Source organism: Malus domestica, chromosome 10, assembly GCF_042453785.1.
Source record: "Malus domestica chromosome 10, GDT2T_hap1".
Taxonomy (NCBI): domain Eukaryota; kingdom Viridiplantae; phylum Streptophyta; class Magnoliopsida; order Rosales; family Rosaceae; genus Malus; species Malus domestica.
This window is the reverse complement of record NC_091670.1, coordinates 4,090,117-4,107,266: the sequence shown is the minus strand read 5'-3', so window position 1 is coordinate 4,107,266 and position 17,150 is coordinate 4,090,117. Positions and strand designations below refer to the sequence as shown.

The following is a 17,150-nucleotide window of genomic DNA, read 5'->3' as shown; positions in this document are numbered from 1 at the left end:
AATATATACGGATCCAGATCCTTTCCGGATCTAAGGATCTTGAGCCTAGGGATCAATTGATCCGGTCTGTTGAAATTTGATTTAACGGTCATAAACAGGGGGTCCTACTAAAAGTTATAATAATTGTAATCGTTAGATCAAATTTAATCGAGCCGGATCAATTGATCCCTAAGCTCAGGATCCTTAGATCCGGAAAGGATCTGGATTCAATATATACTCTACCGATTTGAGAGATGGGCCAAGCTCTTTGACCATTAATTGTCTCAACTTTCGCCAATTCTTCATCTTGAGTTTATGCATGGAGTAGACTACATTGGCAAAAGTTGAGACAATCAAATTAATGGTGGAAGTTTCTCTCAAACCGGTGGAGGGAAATGGTTCGTGCGAAATTTATCACTTGGCTTTTAGAACCAGAGGTAGCCATTGGACCGTCTCAATCATTTAGTTCATATGAAATTAATAAGTTTGTGTTTAAAAACCCCAAACCCATGAAGATCACAATGCATTATGCCAGCCAACTGAAAGGTACTGTACGTGTGTAACTCATGCATAGATATAATGAAATCACACATGAATTAATGTGGGAGGGCGAGTATTTGTGCAACATAAATGTTGCTCTTTTGTGACTAAAAGGTCATGGGTTCAAGCCATGAAAACAACCTCTTTGCAAAACAAGAGTAAGATTGTGTACGATAAACGTCGAGACCCTCGTAAATGGGGAACCAAGGTATGTAAGTATGTATGTATCTCCATTTGGGCTAAAATTCAAATTTATATACAAACAAGTAGTTTCAAGTTGGGAACTCAAGTTCATTGGTGGGTGTATTGTTCACCAAATGTGTTCCCTCCCAACTCCCAACCTTCTTGATCTAATTAGAAGAGCCCCGGTGTTATCTATATATATAAAGTGAGAAGTCCAAATAGGTGAAGCTTTTCAAAATGCCAAAAATGCCCTCATTTCATACACTATACCAACGTTAACTATCTAATAAAATTAGGGTCAAAATTGTAATATCATACAATTTAAAAATTATTATAAAATGTCTATATATATAAAGTGAGAAGTCCAAATAGGTGAAGCTTTTCAAAATGCCAAAAATGCCCTCATTTCATACACTATACCAACGTTAACTATCTAATAAAATTAGGGTCAAAATTGTAATATCGTACAATTTAAAAATTATTATAAAATGTAAAATTATCCGCTGCTAATAATATAAACACCCATCTTAAATATAACAATTGACAACCACCGGCATGAAAATACTTGCACTTCAAATTCATTTTGACCCTTGGATTAATCCTCCCACAAATACTGCTTTGTGAAAAAAAAAAAAAAAAACCTCAACGAAAGAGTAGAACTCTCAAACACCACATCGAACCGCAGCGGTTGTAAACACTAGAGGAGATGGAACCGCCATCTGCTACAGAGTGAACAACATGTCATACATTGGAAGAAACGAACCCATTTTTGTCTTCCGCATAGACCCCTCTTCTTCATGTTTTTTTGAAGTTCCTTCAGCATCCACACTCGATTTAGACAAGATTTCAGGTGATTTTTCCTAAATTCCTTCGCTTTTTGTCTTTACAATCAATTTCGATTGGATTATTATTGTTGGGTTTTCAATTAGAGAAATTACATTGAAATATGAGATTTCAAATTCTGAGGCTTTTGCGATTCTTCGTCCTAACAAACGACTTGGGTTTTGCATAGTGTGATTCTTCAGTTATTAGAGATTCCAAATTTTTAGAAAACGGGGTTTTTTAAATCCTCTCAAAGTAGTAGGATTTGGAAATGAACTACACTGGAGAAGTAATTCATTGTGTTCAAATTTCATTGGGTAAGTTTAGTTTCATATTAATTTTTGCAGCATATTTGTAGTCGTGCAGAAATCAAGCAGAAGACAACGAGGGGGAGGGAGAAACAGACATGTAGATATATTGACAAAGACTCTTTCTCTACATCAATTGATTCTTATCGCAGGTAACTTTCAATCTCGGATTCTCCATGATCTCTGCATTCTTTCCAGCGGTTGTCCACCATTAACCAAATTCATTTTTCCTTCTATTTTCATGTATGATTGTTGGGAAACTCTTGGCTCTGGGGAGTTTTTGTTTATATTAATCCATTTTCCAATTATTTATCGTGCTTTTTCCATTAGGTTTCAAATCATTTGTATCAGTGCAGGTAGTGGAGATAAATGTGATGTATGTTGTGTGGGCGAGACAATATTGTAGGGTTAGTAGTTTGAAAATTTTCAAATTCTTTCTTCATTAGTTTATGACTCTTATTGGGTTTATGCTTTATGTTTTCAATTTTGTTCTGCCAAGACTTTGTACTACTTCGACTTCCTTAAATTGTGGCAGATCATGATGTGAGGAGTGGGCCTTTTGCTGCTTCAGGCAAAAAAAGTGCATAGTGCAAAGCTTCCCGTAAGGCTGTAAGAATCTGACAAATCGTGAGTGTTTTATCAATTAATGGAATTTTCTTCTACATTTGATTTTGCTTTCAATTCTTCTTTTTATTTTAATGAAATTTCTAATCTTCCTTTAATCAAGAGTTCCTAATCGATTTCCCTTTCTATTTTTTATCTGCCATTTTCTCTAATTTTGTTGATCAAGATGTGGTCTGCATTTTCTCTTTTCCAGTGTATTTGAGATTCACTAATTCAACGTCAAATGTTTGTTGTATTCATCTCACAGATATAACCAATGTGTAGAGCTTCGACTGAAGAGTTTGACAACGAATGCTGTATAGGATAAATGCGTAGGTCGGTCGTGGAATTTCGTCTACTTCGATTGATTTTGGTTTTTTTTCTAACCACCTTTCATAAGTGGAATTTCTTCTCTTCATTTTTCCAGTTTTGTTGAATTTATTTTATGTTCATATCTTTCCTTTCGTTCACAAGTTGATGCACGGAACAATTAATTGGCAGATTGCATCATTTGGTTTATGTTTCTGTTGGGTTCTTAATATGGATGAGTTGGTTGTGCTTATAACATATTAGTCAAAATGTTTAATGTAATATGAAGTTATTGTGGTTTTGGCATTCTTTAATTCCCTCCAAATGGAGTTAATTTCAATTATACTGTACATTTGAGGTTTTTTTTCTTATTAGAACAATGTTTGCTTAATTTCAAAAGGGAGACTTTGGATGCGGTCCCTAGTTATGAACAGTCTTTGACTGAAACCTTGTTGGTTTTCAATTTTTGATCCAAGTCCCTGAAATTAATTGATAATTTATTTCTATGTACGTTACTATATTTTTTAAATTAAAAATTAAAATTTATAGTTGTTTATAGTAATGAGATTTTAAATAAAAAACCATAATTTGTGGGATTAAAAATATTAAAATATAAATATACTATTGTGTGTGTGTGTGTGTAAACATGGGTACATTCATAAAAAATAACCAAAAAATTATTGTATCAAAACATGGGTACATTTAGCAAAAATAAAAATGGGTACAAATAAATAAAAAAAATATGGGTACAATACAAATAAAACTTTAAAAAATATGGGCACAAAAAGAAATTAATATATGGGTACAAGTTAAAACTGAAAGGAAAATTGGTACAAATTAAAAAAGGGTTGCAAATTAAAAATGGGTACAAACTAAAAATAAAAATATATGATAAAAAATTTAGCCATAAATATAAATATACTAATTGTAACATTTTTAATATTAAATGAATATATTTAGAAATAAAAAATATTTTATTATTGAAATAATTAATGATATTATTAATACAAAGGACCTTGATCAAAAATTGAAAAGTAATAAGGTTTTAATCAATAGAGTAGTAAAAATAAGGATGAAAACCTAATTACTCCATTTCAAAATGGTTCCTTAAATTTTTTGGCAATTGGCATTTGTATGTCACCTTAGGGTCGATCAAATGCACAGTGATTGCTTAATTTCAATTAATTTTTTTAGTGTGATTTCTTTTAGCTTCTGTTTTCTCTTGGTTGTTTTTACTTCACATTTGGGTTTTTCAATTGCAGGATCATCCACAAATTTGTACAGGAAACAATTATGGAGAGATGGTTCAAATAAACAATGAGATTGATATCTTTATATTGTAAAATACTACTCCTTATCACATGGATTAAGGTGTAAGTTTGTGTTGTACTATGGTCATGGTAAATATATACAATACTGTTTATTAAATGTTAGTAAATGTCACATATCTTCTCATTATTTGAAACTTCGATGCATTTCAAGATCCATAGTCTCGAAGGGTTAGGAACATGCTTGCGAAGGTAATATTAAAGAAAAGAAGTTAATATAACATGCTTGCGAAGGTAATGTTAGAGAAGACAGGTAAAGACACTGCTGTGTATGAGAGAGTACATATCTTAGGGGGCACTTATCAATAACAGGTAAAAGCCTCTCTCTTACGCAAAGTGAAAACGAAAAAAATGACAACTTTTTAGGACTTGCATGGTAAAGAAACTCTTTGCACAATACATTTAAAATATATCTTGATAATTACAATAGAAAAAAATTAGGGACGCATAACGCCCGTGATGCAAAAATGCCTCTCGCACGCACGTTAGTGCATGCGGAGAGGCTAGTATTTGTTAAGCCCGAAAAGTGCTCCAACTTACGGAATTAACATGTCAAACCATATCAAGTCCTATTTTAATTGAAGTTTCCTTGCATAATAAGTTGTAAAAGTTTTTGAAGGTGCTCCATTTTACAGAATCGAAAATCTTGCGTTGTTATTATTATTAATTGTGAGGCTGTTAGCTTTATTTAGCGCACTATTTGCATCGACAGATGAAGGCGCAACTCCATGGAGACAAGCATTTTTCAAGTCCTAAATGTGTTGTGTTGAGACTACCAATGGGATATTTTTGGCATGCTAAAGTGTGAAAAACGCTTTGTATTCCTAGAGTAAAAGGCATAGCTGTCTATAGCAAAAATCAATGAAAAATTCTCTGCCGTCGGTCTCTGCCTTTGGTTTTTTGGGGTCGGCAACAATTTTTATTGATCTCTTCCCCCTTTCCCTTTCTGTTTACTTTGTTTTAGTATAGAATTGTCGCCGTGAAATATTGTAATCGTTTTTTTTTACCCACGCACATAATAAACACAAGATTTTGGATCTAGTTAAAACCTTCGATATGTGATTGAAGTTGGAAGCCATGGAAGATGTCGGGGTCAAGTTTAGCATGTATGACACTATAGATTTAGCCGATCCGGAGGATGTGGAGCGATGACATGGTTTTTTATTTTGTACTTGTTTAATAATTTTCAAAAATGGTTTTGGAGTTTGAATTTTTTCTCTCTTTGGGAGAGTTTGCTAGTTTGTTTTTTCTCTATATAGAGAGTTGCTTCATTTTAATTTTTGTTTTGATGTTCTACATCTCTTTTGGATCTTTGTGGGGGTGGAACTGTTTGATTTGTTGGATCTATTTCACATAATGTTATGAGATCGTGGCGTGGTTAGGTTATGCAATTAGACTCATGGGCATTGTACTCCATGTCCCAATATGGTTTGAGATTTTTATTTTCACATGATGTCCGTGTAATATGATGTTTAGTAGTTTTATTGATTTGTGTAATCTTGTGACTCCTGATGAGCTTGGATTTCAATAAGTGTTTGAATTCTACTCATTGCTCTGCAATTAATGATGCTTTATTATCATATTTTTAGATCTAATTTGTAAGGATCCTTTTGAGGTCGAGTTCTTCCTGATATGAATTTGCAATGCCCCCTTTTAATAAATAAAAAAGGGTTAAAAAAAAAACGATTTTTGACAACAAAAAAATGCTTATGAGTTCCGAACTACAAATGAAATAAAAGAAAGAGCTTTAGTTGGAAAGGCTTTTGCAAAATTTTTCTTAACCAAAAACACTAAAAAAGCATTATTTAACAAATAGGACAAAAAACAAATAAAAATTAAAAAAGCCCGGAAAACATATGCGCTCATAGCACGTGGTCCAATCCCATGACAGCTGACGCATGCAGGCCACACGCGTCAGTTAACTCTCTGTCTCTTCTCTCCTCTCTCTCGTCTAAGAAATTTTTAGTTGTAACGACAACACAAGTGGTACACCACGTGTTTTCATAGGAATGATGAGAAATTTTATTTTTTAAGTTATTAACTTTTTAGTACAAATATCTCATAATTTATTTAATAACACATGATGTATCATCCCGTATACCAATCATATTAAAAAATCTATCTTCTCTCCACCCACCCATTCCCACTATCTCTCTCTTTCTCCTCTCACCGACTCTACTCTCTCTATCTTCACTCCACCCACCCGTTCCCACTATCTCTCTTTTTCTCCTCTCACCGACTCCACTCTCTCTCTCTCTCTCTCTCTCTCTCTCTCTCTCTCTCATGTCGCTCTCCCTTCATTTACATGCTAAATACATAAACAATACATTGTTTAGTTTTTATTTCTTGGTTTTTTTTATCTTCATTGTATGGATTATTTATTTACAATATAAACAAGGGAGTTTTAACGAAAAGCTCACGGCACTGTTCACTTTAACGAAAAACCACATTTTTACACTAAAAAGTCAAACATGGTACTATTCACTTTACCCTTTATTTTGTCCTTATCATTAAAACTCATAGTTTTCAAGCCATTTTCATTAGTTTTCCTTATAAACAATCAATATAAAAAAAAACTAATTAAAAACAATCACTATTTTTAATATATTAATTGAGAAATAATCACTATTTTAGAATATTTATTGAAAAATTTTAATTTAAAAACATTTATTGAAAAAGAATCACTATTTTTATAATATTTGTTGAGAAAAAATCACTATTTTTAAAACAAAGGGCGATCTTTGGCCAACAATCACTATTCTTAAAATATTTACTAAAAAATAGTCAATAATTCTAAATATTTGTTGAAAATTAGTAACTAATTATGCTTCACCCCTTGGCGTCTAAGGAACAAAATTCAAGATATCAAGTGGTTGGCAACTACGTTTGAAGCCATTTCATTGAACCATGTTTATAGGCAGACTAACTTTTTGGCTGATACAATTACTAGTACTAGTTTTAGTTTTGATAACTTCCATGTTTGGGTAGGACCTTGCTTTTGTGACAAGAAAAGCTTTCTTGTTCGATTGTATTGGAATTGGGTTATGATAGCGGTCACTCTATCTAGTGTTTTATTTTCTTATAAATAAAAAGAAGAGAGAGAGAGAGAGAGAGAGAGAGAGAGAGAGAGAGAGAGAGAGAGAGAGAGAGAGAGAGAGAGAGAGAGAGAGAGAGAGAGAGAGAGAGAGAGAGAGAGAGAGCTTATTTGAAGCATGATATCACATATTCTAGTATGAAAGTTTCACAAATAAGCATGATATCACATATTCTAGTATGAAAGTTTCACTCACGTTAAATGAATTCAAAGTTATTCAACTTGTTTTATGTTATACCTTGTATGGGATACCCTTTTGTTACACAAACATGTTTTAACATCACAATTGCATTCAACATGCTAATTGTTTACATAACAAATGTTTTTTTCCTATAGCTACTGGGAAATGCTTATTAATATGCTAAATTGCAAATTGTAATATTTTTTTCTTAAAAACCAAACCGAAACCGTTTGAAATCGTACCGAACTGAACCAAACGGTTTGATTTCATTTCGGTTTTGGCTTCAAAACTGCACCGAATCAAACCACAAAAATTTTCGGTTTCACTCAAAACCGCACCAAACCAAACCGTGCCCACCCCTAGAAACAGGAGAGAGAGATGTGAAAGAGCAATAAAAGGAAAGAATCTGTAGGGGAAAACAGAAAAAATAAATGACAGTGACAAGTGAAAGAGAGGGAAAGAGACAAAATTTACAGACCACGTGAAAGAGGCTCGGGTGTTAGTGTGTGTGGCGTGTAATGTGTGATGTGTGGAATGTGTCATTTGTTCTTTTCGTTCTAACTATTAAATAAAGTTATTTGAATGCTTTTGGTTAAAAATCAAAGTATTGAATCTTTTTTATTAGTTTCTCTAAAAATTAGTATTTATGAGTCATAAAAATGCCTTCTAAATACACTTACTAACCTTCGACGTATTTCGAACAAAAGCACTAGACGCCCTTTATAATGTTCAGGGTTCTGAGAATAAGAAATATGTTCCAAATTCACTCTTTTTGGTAAACATTATATACGTTGTTATTAATTTTAAGTATTTCCAAATTTAGTTATTAGTTTTGTGAATCTGAATTCTTTTTACGTGAGTATTCAATAAATTTAGTAGTATCCCATTACTACTCACTACTATATAGAGGAAAGAGCACAATCATATCCGCCAAGATACTCACTAAATGCATCCAATGGAGTCCCCAATTCACTGTGTGTTACCATTCTTTTTTACCTCTTTGTTCTTGTTTCTCTCTTCACCTTCACCTATGAATGCATCAACTCAACTGGTTGAAACTGTTTGCAAAAAGACCATCAGTAACTCTGAATGCCTAAAAGCTTTCGACTCCGATCCTCGATCTTGTTCAGCATCGAATTACAAGGAGCTTGCTATAGTAGCTCTTGAGTTAGCTATAGCGAATGCAAAAGATAGCCAAAACTTCATAAACAAGTTGCTCAAGAGTGATCCCAGGAAGCCAATTAAGCTGTGTTCTTATTTTTACGAAGGTGTGGTTGGTTCATTCAATAGCGCCAAAACAGAGATAGATGAGGATCCGTTGACGGCCAACTATGATGTCAAAATTGCAGGCGATGATGCAGGTTACTGTGAAACTGCCTTGAGTTCTGAAGGGGTGAAAGTATCTAAAATATCTACTAGAAACCATGTTGTCGACTTATACAGTAGTATTGGAGATGTTATCACCGACCAACTTGCCTGACTGTACTGCCTATATTCGTATAGTAAAACATCCAAATAAACTATCCCAATAATAATAATATCATGAAGTTGCAGGATTACTAATGATAGATTTTGATTTCTTATTAAGGTTTCTCATCAATACTATTTAGACATACTAAATTAAAAATATATTGCTGAAAAAAATCCAATTCTTATAAATTTGAGTATAAAGCCTTAATTAAAAGGATTCCGTGGTCTCACATGTTAATAAGATGAACGCTAGCTATCTCTTCCATTTTTTTCTCCTATTTACTTTTCTCACTCATCACTTGACACATGTTAATAAGATGAATGCTAGTTTCACATGTTAATAAGATGAATCTACAAATTCATGTTTTTAAGGTGAATGGAAAATTAGAATTTATTGTTGTAGGCCTATTTAACTGAGCTATTCTAAGGGAATAGAGAGAGGGAGGCCGGCGGTAGTGAGAGAGAGAGAGAAGAAAGAGATTTAATTGTGAGGAGTGTGTTGTATCACCCCCATTGTGCCTTTATTTATAGTAGTAGGATAGGTAAAATCTTTACCCTTTTAGAACTACAACTCTAATAGGAATTAGACTACTAAAAGGAATATAAAAGATATCCTTAGAGACACCAGGATTTACACAATCACATTCCTATTTCAAATATGACTGCAACACTCATCCTTGATGTATCCCTTCTTTAACTGCTCAATACATGTTGCATTGTCTTCAAAGATCATCGTAGGAAGGTCAACGACGAAAGTAAGACCACTAGTGTTTCGAATATGTTCCATAACTACTATAAACCAAAAGCACTCAAGCGATGCTTCATGTAGGGCGAGAATCTCAGCATGGTTTGAAGAAGTCGCAATTAGCGTTTGCTTGGTAGCCTCCAAGATATAGTGGTGTCTCCAACGGTAAAGACATAACTCGTTTGAGAACGTGCCCTATGTGGGTTAGGCAGATATCCAACATCAGCGTAACCAACAAGGCGGGAATCAATCCGAGAACCGATGGGGGCGACAACATTCGAAGATTCGTGAGTATAGAACAAGCCCAAATTCGTCGTACCCTTGAGGTAGCGAAAAATGTCTTTAATACCATTCCAGTGCTTGCATGTGGGCGCATTGTTGTATCTAGCCAAAAGATTAACAGTGAAGGAGATGTCGGGTCTAGTGCATTGAACCAAGTACAAGCCCCAATTGCACTTAGTTATGGAACTTCGGGTTCCAAAATATTTTCCTCATCTTTATTTGGATAGAAGGGATCTCGTTTAGCATCTAGAGTTCGAACGACCATAGGAGTACTCGAAGGCTTCGCTTTATCCTCATTAAAATGTCGCATCACCTTTTGGTTGTAGTTTGATTGATGTACTAAGATTCCATCCGAACAATGCTCGATCTTCAAGCCGAGGCAATATTGAGTTTTCCCAAGATCTTTCATCTCAAATTCCAATTTCAAGTGTGCAGCAGTTTCCTCAAGCTTTTCGGAAGTTTTGTGAGGTTCATGTCGTCGACATAAACTGCAATGATCGCAAATTCGGAATGTGACTTCTTTATGAATATGTATAGGCATAATTCGTTGTTCACATAACCCTGACTTGTTAAATATTCACTTAGATGGTTATACCACATTCGCCCGGATTTTTTCAATCCGTAGAGTGATCTCCTCAATCTAATAGAGAGAGTGTTCCGTGGCCTAGAACTATTTAAACTAATCAATGGAAGTCCTTTGGGAACTTTCATGTAGATTTCCATATCTAGATCCTCATAGAGATACACGGTTACCATGTCCATAAGTTGCATATTTAGTTTTTCAGAAACTACCAAACTGATTAGGTAGCGGACGTTATAACGTCCATTATAGGGGAATAAGTCTCCTCGTAATCAATCCTAGGGCGAGAGAAGCCTTGCGCTACGAGGCATGCTTTATATCGCACTATTTCATTCTTCTCATTACGATTCATCACGAAAACCCACTTGTAGCCAACGAGCTTCACATGTGGTGGTGTAGGAACTATAGGTCCAAAAACTTTATGTTGCGCAAGCGAATCGAGTTTGACCTGGATTACTTGTTTCCAGTTTGACAAATCCGTTACACGTCAACATTCATAAATAGAACGTGGTTCAATGTCATCGCTAAGCATGATGTCAGTAGATACTATGTATGCAAATGCATCGTTGACGATCATCTCATTCCGTTTCAAACTTTATCTAATATTGCATAGTGGACCGAAATCTTGCGATTCTCGGAAGGTCGGTTTGTTTCATCTAAGACATCACCGTAATCTAAAATAACCTTATACGTTGGAACATATGAGTGAGTGACGGTTAGATTCAAACGAGGGGCACTAGTTAGTGCCGATTTCGTCTTTCGGGGTTGTGAATCTTTTGAACTAGGGGGTCTGCCATGCTTCAAGGTCAGAGCAGATGATTGGCTAGCCGCCAATGTACCAGTCCGTGTGGAAGGTGCTGCCTCCCCACTTTTGGGGACGGCCTGGCCTTCCCAGGCATGATTGTGAACTACGCAGGGTACATCCTTGTAGGTGCGTTTACGGTGGGTATATGTGATCTTATCACCTTTGATAGATCATTAAAAGCATCTAGCATGCTCTGAGCAATACACTGAAGATCTATAATTTGTCGCAACTTAATTTCAGACTGGGCATTGCGGGGATCTAAATGAGACATAGTGGGAGCATACCACGACACTTCGCAACTTTCTCTAAGAACGTTAGCATGCTTCTCCCTCTAACGATGAAAAGACTGTTTTAACAAAGTGATAATCCGCAAAATGTGTGGTAAAGAGATCTCATGTCAGAGGTTCTAAATAACGAACAATTGATGGCGAATCATAACCGACATAGATTTCTATTTTTCTTTGAAAACCCATTTTGGTACGTAGTGACGGCGCTATTAGCACATCAACTGCGTACCCAAACACATGTAAATGCGAGACGTCAGGCTCGTATCCAGTAACAAATTGTAAGGTGAATTAGGTTGGGTAGCGGTAGGCCTCAGGCGAACCAATATAGTTGTGTGCAATATTGCATAGCCCTAGGCAGATACCGGCCGTTTGGTTCACATAGCCAAAGTTCGAGCTATCAATTGAAGGTGCTTTATGAAAGCTTTTACCAGGCCGTTTTAGGTGTGAACATGGGGTACATGATGTTCCATTTTAATCCCTGTGACATGCAATAATCGTCAAAAGTCTATGACGTAAACTCTTCAGCGTTATCCAGTCGAATCCTCTTGATTGGATAATCAGGATGGTGAGCCCTTAACTTAATAATTTGTGCTAGGAGTTTCACAAATGTAGCGTTGCATGTGGACAACAGGCAAACATGTGACCATCGTGTTGATGCATTAACCAACACCATAAAGTATCTAAATGGTCCACATGTTGGTTCGATAGGTCCAAAAATATCCCCCTAAATCATCTGAAGAAACTTAGTAGGGTTGTGAATAATCTTAGTAATCGAGGGTTGAGTATTCAACTTCCCTAAAGAACAAGCTTTGCATGGCGGGAATCCAACGTAGGGATGTAAATGATGCCCATGTGATGATTTGAGGATACAATGTATCATATCACATTTGGGATGTTCCTACGGTCATGCCAAAGTAGCAAAGTGTTCTGGAACTCAGGCATAGAGCCGACCATATGGTGGCTTCTATGCCATAAATGGTTTTGATGTGCAACAAACTCGGGAAATGTTTCAACTTCTTGTGAATACACTTCTGGCCATATTCGTATGAAGTGATACAAAGATATTCAGAATCATTATCTTCAGTGGTTTCAATATGATATTGATTATCTCGAATATCTCTAAAACTCAGCAACGTTCTTTCAGAGCGTGGAGAATAGAGGGCCTCTTTAATGGTTAAGACGGTACCATTGGACAACATGATACAAGCTTTTATGTATACTTAGAAAAATTGTCCAAAATTAAACCATAAACCGAAAAAATAGAGGGTTCGACCACTTCTAGTGGGCTCGGCCACCAGGGGTAAAACACCTTAAAACATGTCTAAAATTTATTTGTCCATAGGAGCTAATACCTCCTGAAAATCTGATATCTTCATGGATGTAGTAGCATCTTTCGAATGATCCACATGTGCAAAGTTAGACTCACGACGGGAATGATACTTGACAATAGCCTCGAGGGTCGCGTGGCAGACATGTGACCAATGATCCCTTGATCCACAGCGGTAGCACATGTCCATTTCAATGGAAGTTGATTGAACGATAGCTTTTCCCTTGTTCTTAAAGTTTGGAACCTTATGGGCAATGGGTTGGTGCTTATGGGTCAAATTTCCTCCTTTGGGTGGGCCTTGATTCTGTTGACCTTGGGCCCGTGGTAGGGCTTGCCGCCAATTGCCTTGGCCATGACGATTTTTGCATCATTTGTGGCTGCTAGAATTGGTCGCATGCACTTCAGGCACGAAGTCCGATCCCGTCGGTCGAGCTTAATGATTCTTCATCAAAAGCTGATTCTGCTTTTCAGCGAGAAGTAAAACAGAAAAAAATCCAAAAATTTGGTGAACTTCTGTGCCCTATATTGTTGTTACAGGACAATATTGGTGGCATGGAAGGTCAAATATGTCTTCTCTAGGAGATCTGATTCGGTTAGTTTCACTTTACAGAACTTCAGTAGTGATCGGATTCTACAAACTTCAGAGTTGTATTCATTCACGAACTTAAAGTCCTGGAAGCGAAGATGCTGCCAGTCGTGTCTTACTTCAGGTAAGTAGATGTCTTTCTGGTCAGAGCAAACCAAAGGGTGCGTGGGTCCTCCTCAGCAAGGTACTCGGTCTATAGAGCATCATGGATGTGTCTTCAAATGAAGATCATTGCAGTAGCTTTCTGACCTTCGTCGACAGGTTTGTCGTCGATAGGTGCTTCGATGGTGGCTCTAATACCCTTTACAGTAAGATGGAGCTTCACGTCTTGAACCCACTTCAGGTAGTTTCTTCTAGATACTTCCAGAGTGGTGAAATCGAGCTTGTTCAAGTTCGACATGTCCGTAAAATGAAAGGTACAACACAAACATAGTCATATGGTAATCCATAAATATACATCGTAGAACATTCAGGTTTTATAGACATGTATTGGTTTAATTTATGCATGAAAGCTTTAGGTTTCATGTGGTAAGTTTTGAATGAAAACTTTGGGTTTCAAAGGCACTAAATATGAAACTACAGGTTCAATTTAGTTTTATGAACAATTAGTTCATAAATGAGAGGTTCCTGCAAGAACACAGAATGCAATATGGTAATTTAAGTGTAGTGGATTTGAGTTGCTTCAGAAACTCAAGTGTGAGAGTTTTGAGACTACGAAAGGATGTCAACAATTCAAAGCATAAAAATAAATTATTGAATCGTTAATGTCCAAAAGTGATATTCAGGTCAATAATTTTGGATTAATTATCAGATTAATGGACTGCAGGTCACTTTTAATTAATTCAATAGATCAGGACCAAACATAGTTGATCGTGGAAGCAAAATAATGCGAGAGTGGAGCCTTGTAGATTCGGTTGCAGGCTTATTGGGCATCGGGGAGGGTTGCAGGGCTCGGGCCAAGCAGTCTGGGTGAGCCTAGCAGCCAAGGCTGCTGGCATTGAGCCGAAAATTGGACACGAGTGTAGGCCCAGTGAAAGCTGGCCTTGGGTTAGTCCGAGAAACCTAGCTGAAGCTGGTTTCGGGTCGGGGCAAACCGAGCCCACCAGGAAAAGTTGCTGGAAAGTAGGCCTAGGCGAGGTCAAAGCCCAGTAAGCGGATGAGTTTACTGCAGGCGGGCCTAAGGAGCAGGATAAAGCCCAACAACATAAGGCTGCTGGCAGGTTTGGCCGGGAGCACATTGATAGATCCAAGAAAGGCTACATGCTTTCTGTGGAGATGGGTTGGGCTTCAGGCCAGTGTAAGTCAGCCAGGTAGAAGGCTTAGTGTGTCCATGTAGTCACAACAAAGCTCAAAAGGCTGCTGCCATGGTCTTGATGTTGAAATGACGTAGTCTTGGTGGCGTGCTCGACACGACTGGGCTGTAGGCCAGCACAGAGGATATCGGCGGTGCCACGGTGGTGGTGCGGCGGCCATGCCGCACGGTTCTTAATTTTTTTTCTTCGACTTCTCTAGGGTTTGAAAAACCCTAATATGCTTCTAATTTATTTATATGGTTTGACTCACAATTCCACATAACAATATAATTGTGTAGTGCATGAAACACACACACATATATATATATATACATATATATATATATGTATATATATATATATATCAAAAGGAATAAAGGGGTTCATGCATCATGGGGAATGTTTTCATGCTTCATGGATATTTCAAATATCTTCCTTTATTTTAAGCGTACCCGATTGACAGAAAACAAATAAGAGTCTTTGAATTTTATAGAAGATAGCCTCCTTCTACGATCCGTCAGTTCCTCAGCTTCTGGCAATAGTGTGCTGATAATGTGTTGTAGGCCTATTTAATTGAGCTATTCTAAGGGAATAGAGAGAGGGAGGCCGGCGGTAGTGAGAGAGAGAAGAGAAAGATTTAATTGTGAGGTGTGTGTTGTATCACCCCCATTGTGTCTTTATTTATAGTAGTAGGATAGGTAAAATTTTTACCCTTTTAGGATTACAACTCTAATAGGAATTAGACTACTAAAAGGAATATAAAATATATTCCTAGATACATTTGAATTTACACAATCACATTTCTATTCTACATATGACTGCAACATTTATGAATTTAATGGATTAATTATATAATTTAATTTGTTAGTCGAATACATATGTCAAATAATAAATATAAAATATAAATAGAGAAAGCAAATAGTGAAGATAGAAATCACTTCTCTTTTTTAAAATTTGACTATTTCTAATATTAGCTACCAAGTTTGGAGTTATATCAAGTTTTCTCTTTTATATTTGTGACCCAAACTCATAAAAAAACCATAATTATGTTTTGTTTTATCGTCTAAACTGGACTCGGGTGAAGCAAACAAACATTGAAAGCATCCATGGAAATGTTCATTAACACATGATAATAAAAACGTAGTAGAATTCTCTCCTTTAAATTTCCTTCCTCTTTAGTTTGTTCATATTTGAACGGTCACAATTAAATTAAGAGGAAAATGAGAAAAGAAAAAAGAAAGGGGACATGATTTGGAAGAGAGAAAATCTTACTCCATTAGGAACACTAAAATATTAGTAAATCCGTAATATTCAACTAAACCTGTTAATTGAGAGCATATATATATATATATATATATATATATATATATATATATATATATATATATCTTTGGATTGATGTTGCCTAGATTTGGATCCTTACCATTAATATAACCAAAACTAAGACTCTTATGAAACCCTAGCAACTGCCATATCTCACTATTATTTATAGCATAATCATATCGACTTTTCAAATTACAAATTCCATACGATGGAGTCCCCTCTTGGTTATGCGTTAACATTCTTCTTTGCTTGTAATTTGTTTTTTCTCCTCTCATCTCCTTCACCAGCCAATGCATCAGCAGATCAATTGGTCGATGGTGTTTGCCAAAAATCCATAAATAATACCGAGTGCATGGAAGTTCTCCACTCCGATCCATCAAATCGGCATCCACTTACATATTTCTTTATCAAGTCGCCCTCGATCTAGCCATAGTGAATGCAAAAGATAGCCAAGCATTCATCAACAATTTACTCAAGAGTGATCCATCGGAGCCTATTAAGCAATGTGCTGCTTCATACGAATCAATGGGTGCTTCATCCGGAACGCAAAAGTTGAGATATACGAGGATCCTTTGACGGTCAACTATGATGTCAAAATTGCTGGAAATGATGCAGGTAACTGTGAAACTGCCTTTAAGTTCTAAAGGAGTAAGATTTCCTAAAATATCTGCTAGAAACCTTTTTGTACTGTTATATAGTAGTATTGGGGATGTAATCACAAGTCAGATTGATATTGACTATCTATCTGCAGATATATTCTAATAAAAAGAATCAGAATTTCTTCTAATACAAGGCTTTTTTTCTTATTGATTTTTGGCAACAAGGGTGATTTCTCCTTAAATATATTTCTCACATCAATTTATACAAGGCTAAATAGCCAAAATGGTCCCTGAGATTTGCATAACTCATCACTTTGGTTCCTCAGATTCCAAATCAATAAAAGTGGTCTCTGAGATTGTCCACCATCCATCATTTTGGTCATTCCGTTAAAAACTCTGTTAAATGTCCCAGAGCTCTTGGCCGGAAGTTTGGGCAATTTTCAAAGCTTCGTAACTCAATTGTTTCTTAACCAAATTAGACCCATAATATATCAAAATGAAGATAGG

The 17,150-nt window shown here is 36.0% G+C and overlaps 1 protein-coding gene, 1 long non-coding RNA gene and 1 pseudogene across 2 annotated transcripts; all 3 read left to right on the top strand.

Moving 5' to 3' along the window:
* Nucleotides 1-1,342: 1,342 nt before the first annotated feature.
* On the top strand, nt 1,343-4,166 carry LOC139188470 (uncharacterized). The gene is made up of 6 exons (XR_011571921.1): nt 1,343-1,552; nt 1,883-1,984; nt 2,163-2,239; nt 2,368-2,459; nt 2,704-2,771; nt 4,007-4,166. It is a non-coding gene; the product is annotated as an uncharacterized lncRNA (long non-coding RNA).
* A 4,102-nt stretch (nt 4,167-8,268) lies between these two features.
* On the top strand, nt 8,269-8,910 carry LOC114827350 (pectinesterase inhibitor-like). Its single transcript, XM_029109093.2, has one exon. It carries the CDS (start codon nt 8,294-8,296, stop codon nt 8,825-8,827), a length of 534 nt encoding a protein of 177 aa, XP_028964926.2. The 5' UTR covers nt 8,269-8,293; the 3' UTR covers nt 8,828-8,910.
* Nucleotides 8,911-16,252: 7,342 nt separating this feature from the next.
* Nucleotides 16,253-16,806, top strand: LOC139188502 (pectinesterase inhibitor-like; annotated as a pseudogene).
* The last annotated feature ends 344 nt before the right edge of the window (nt 16,807-17,150 follow it).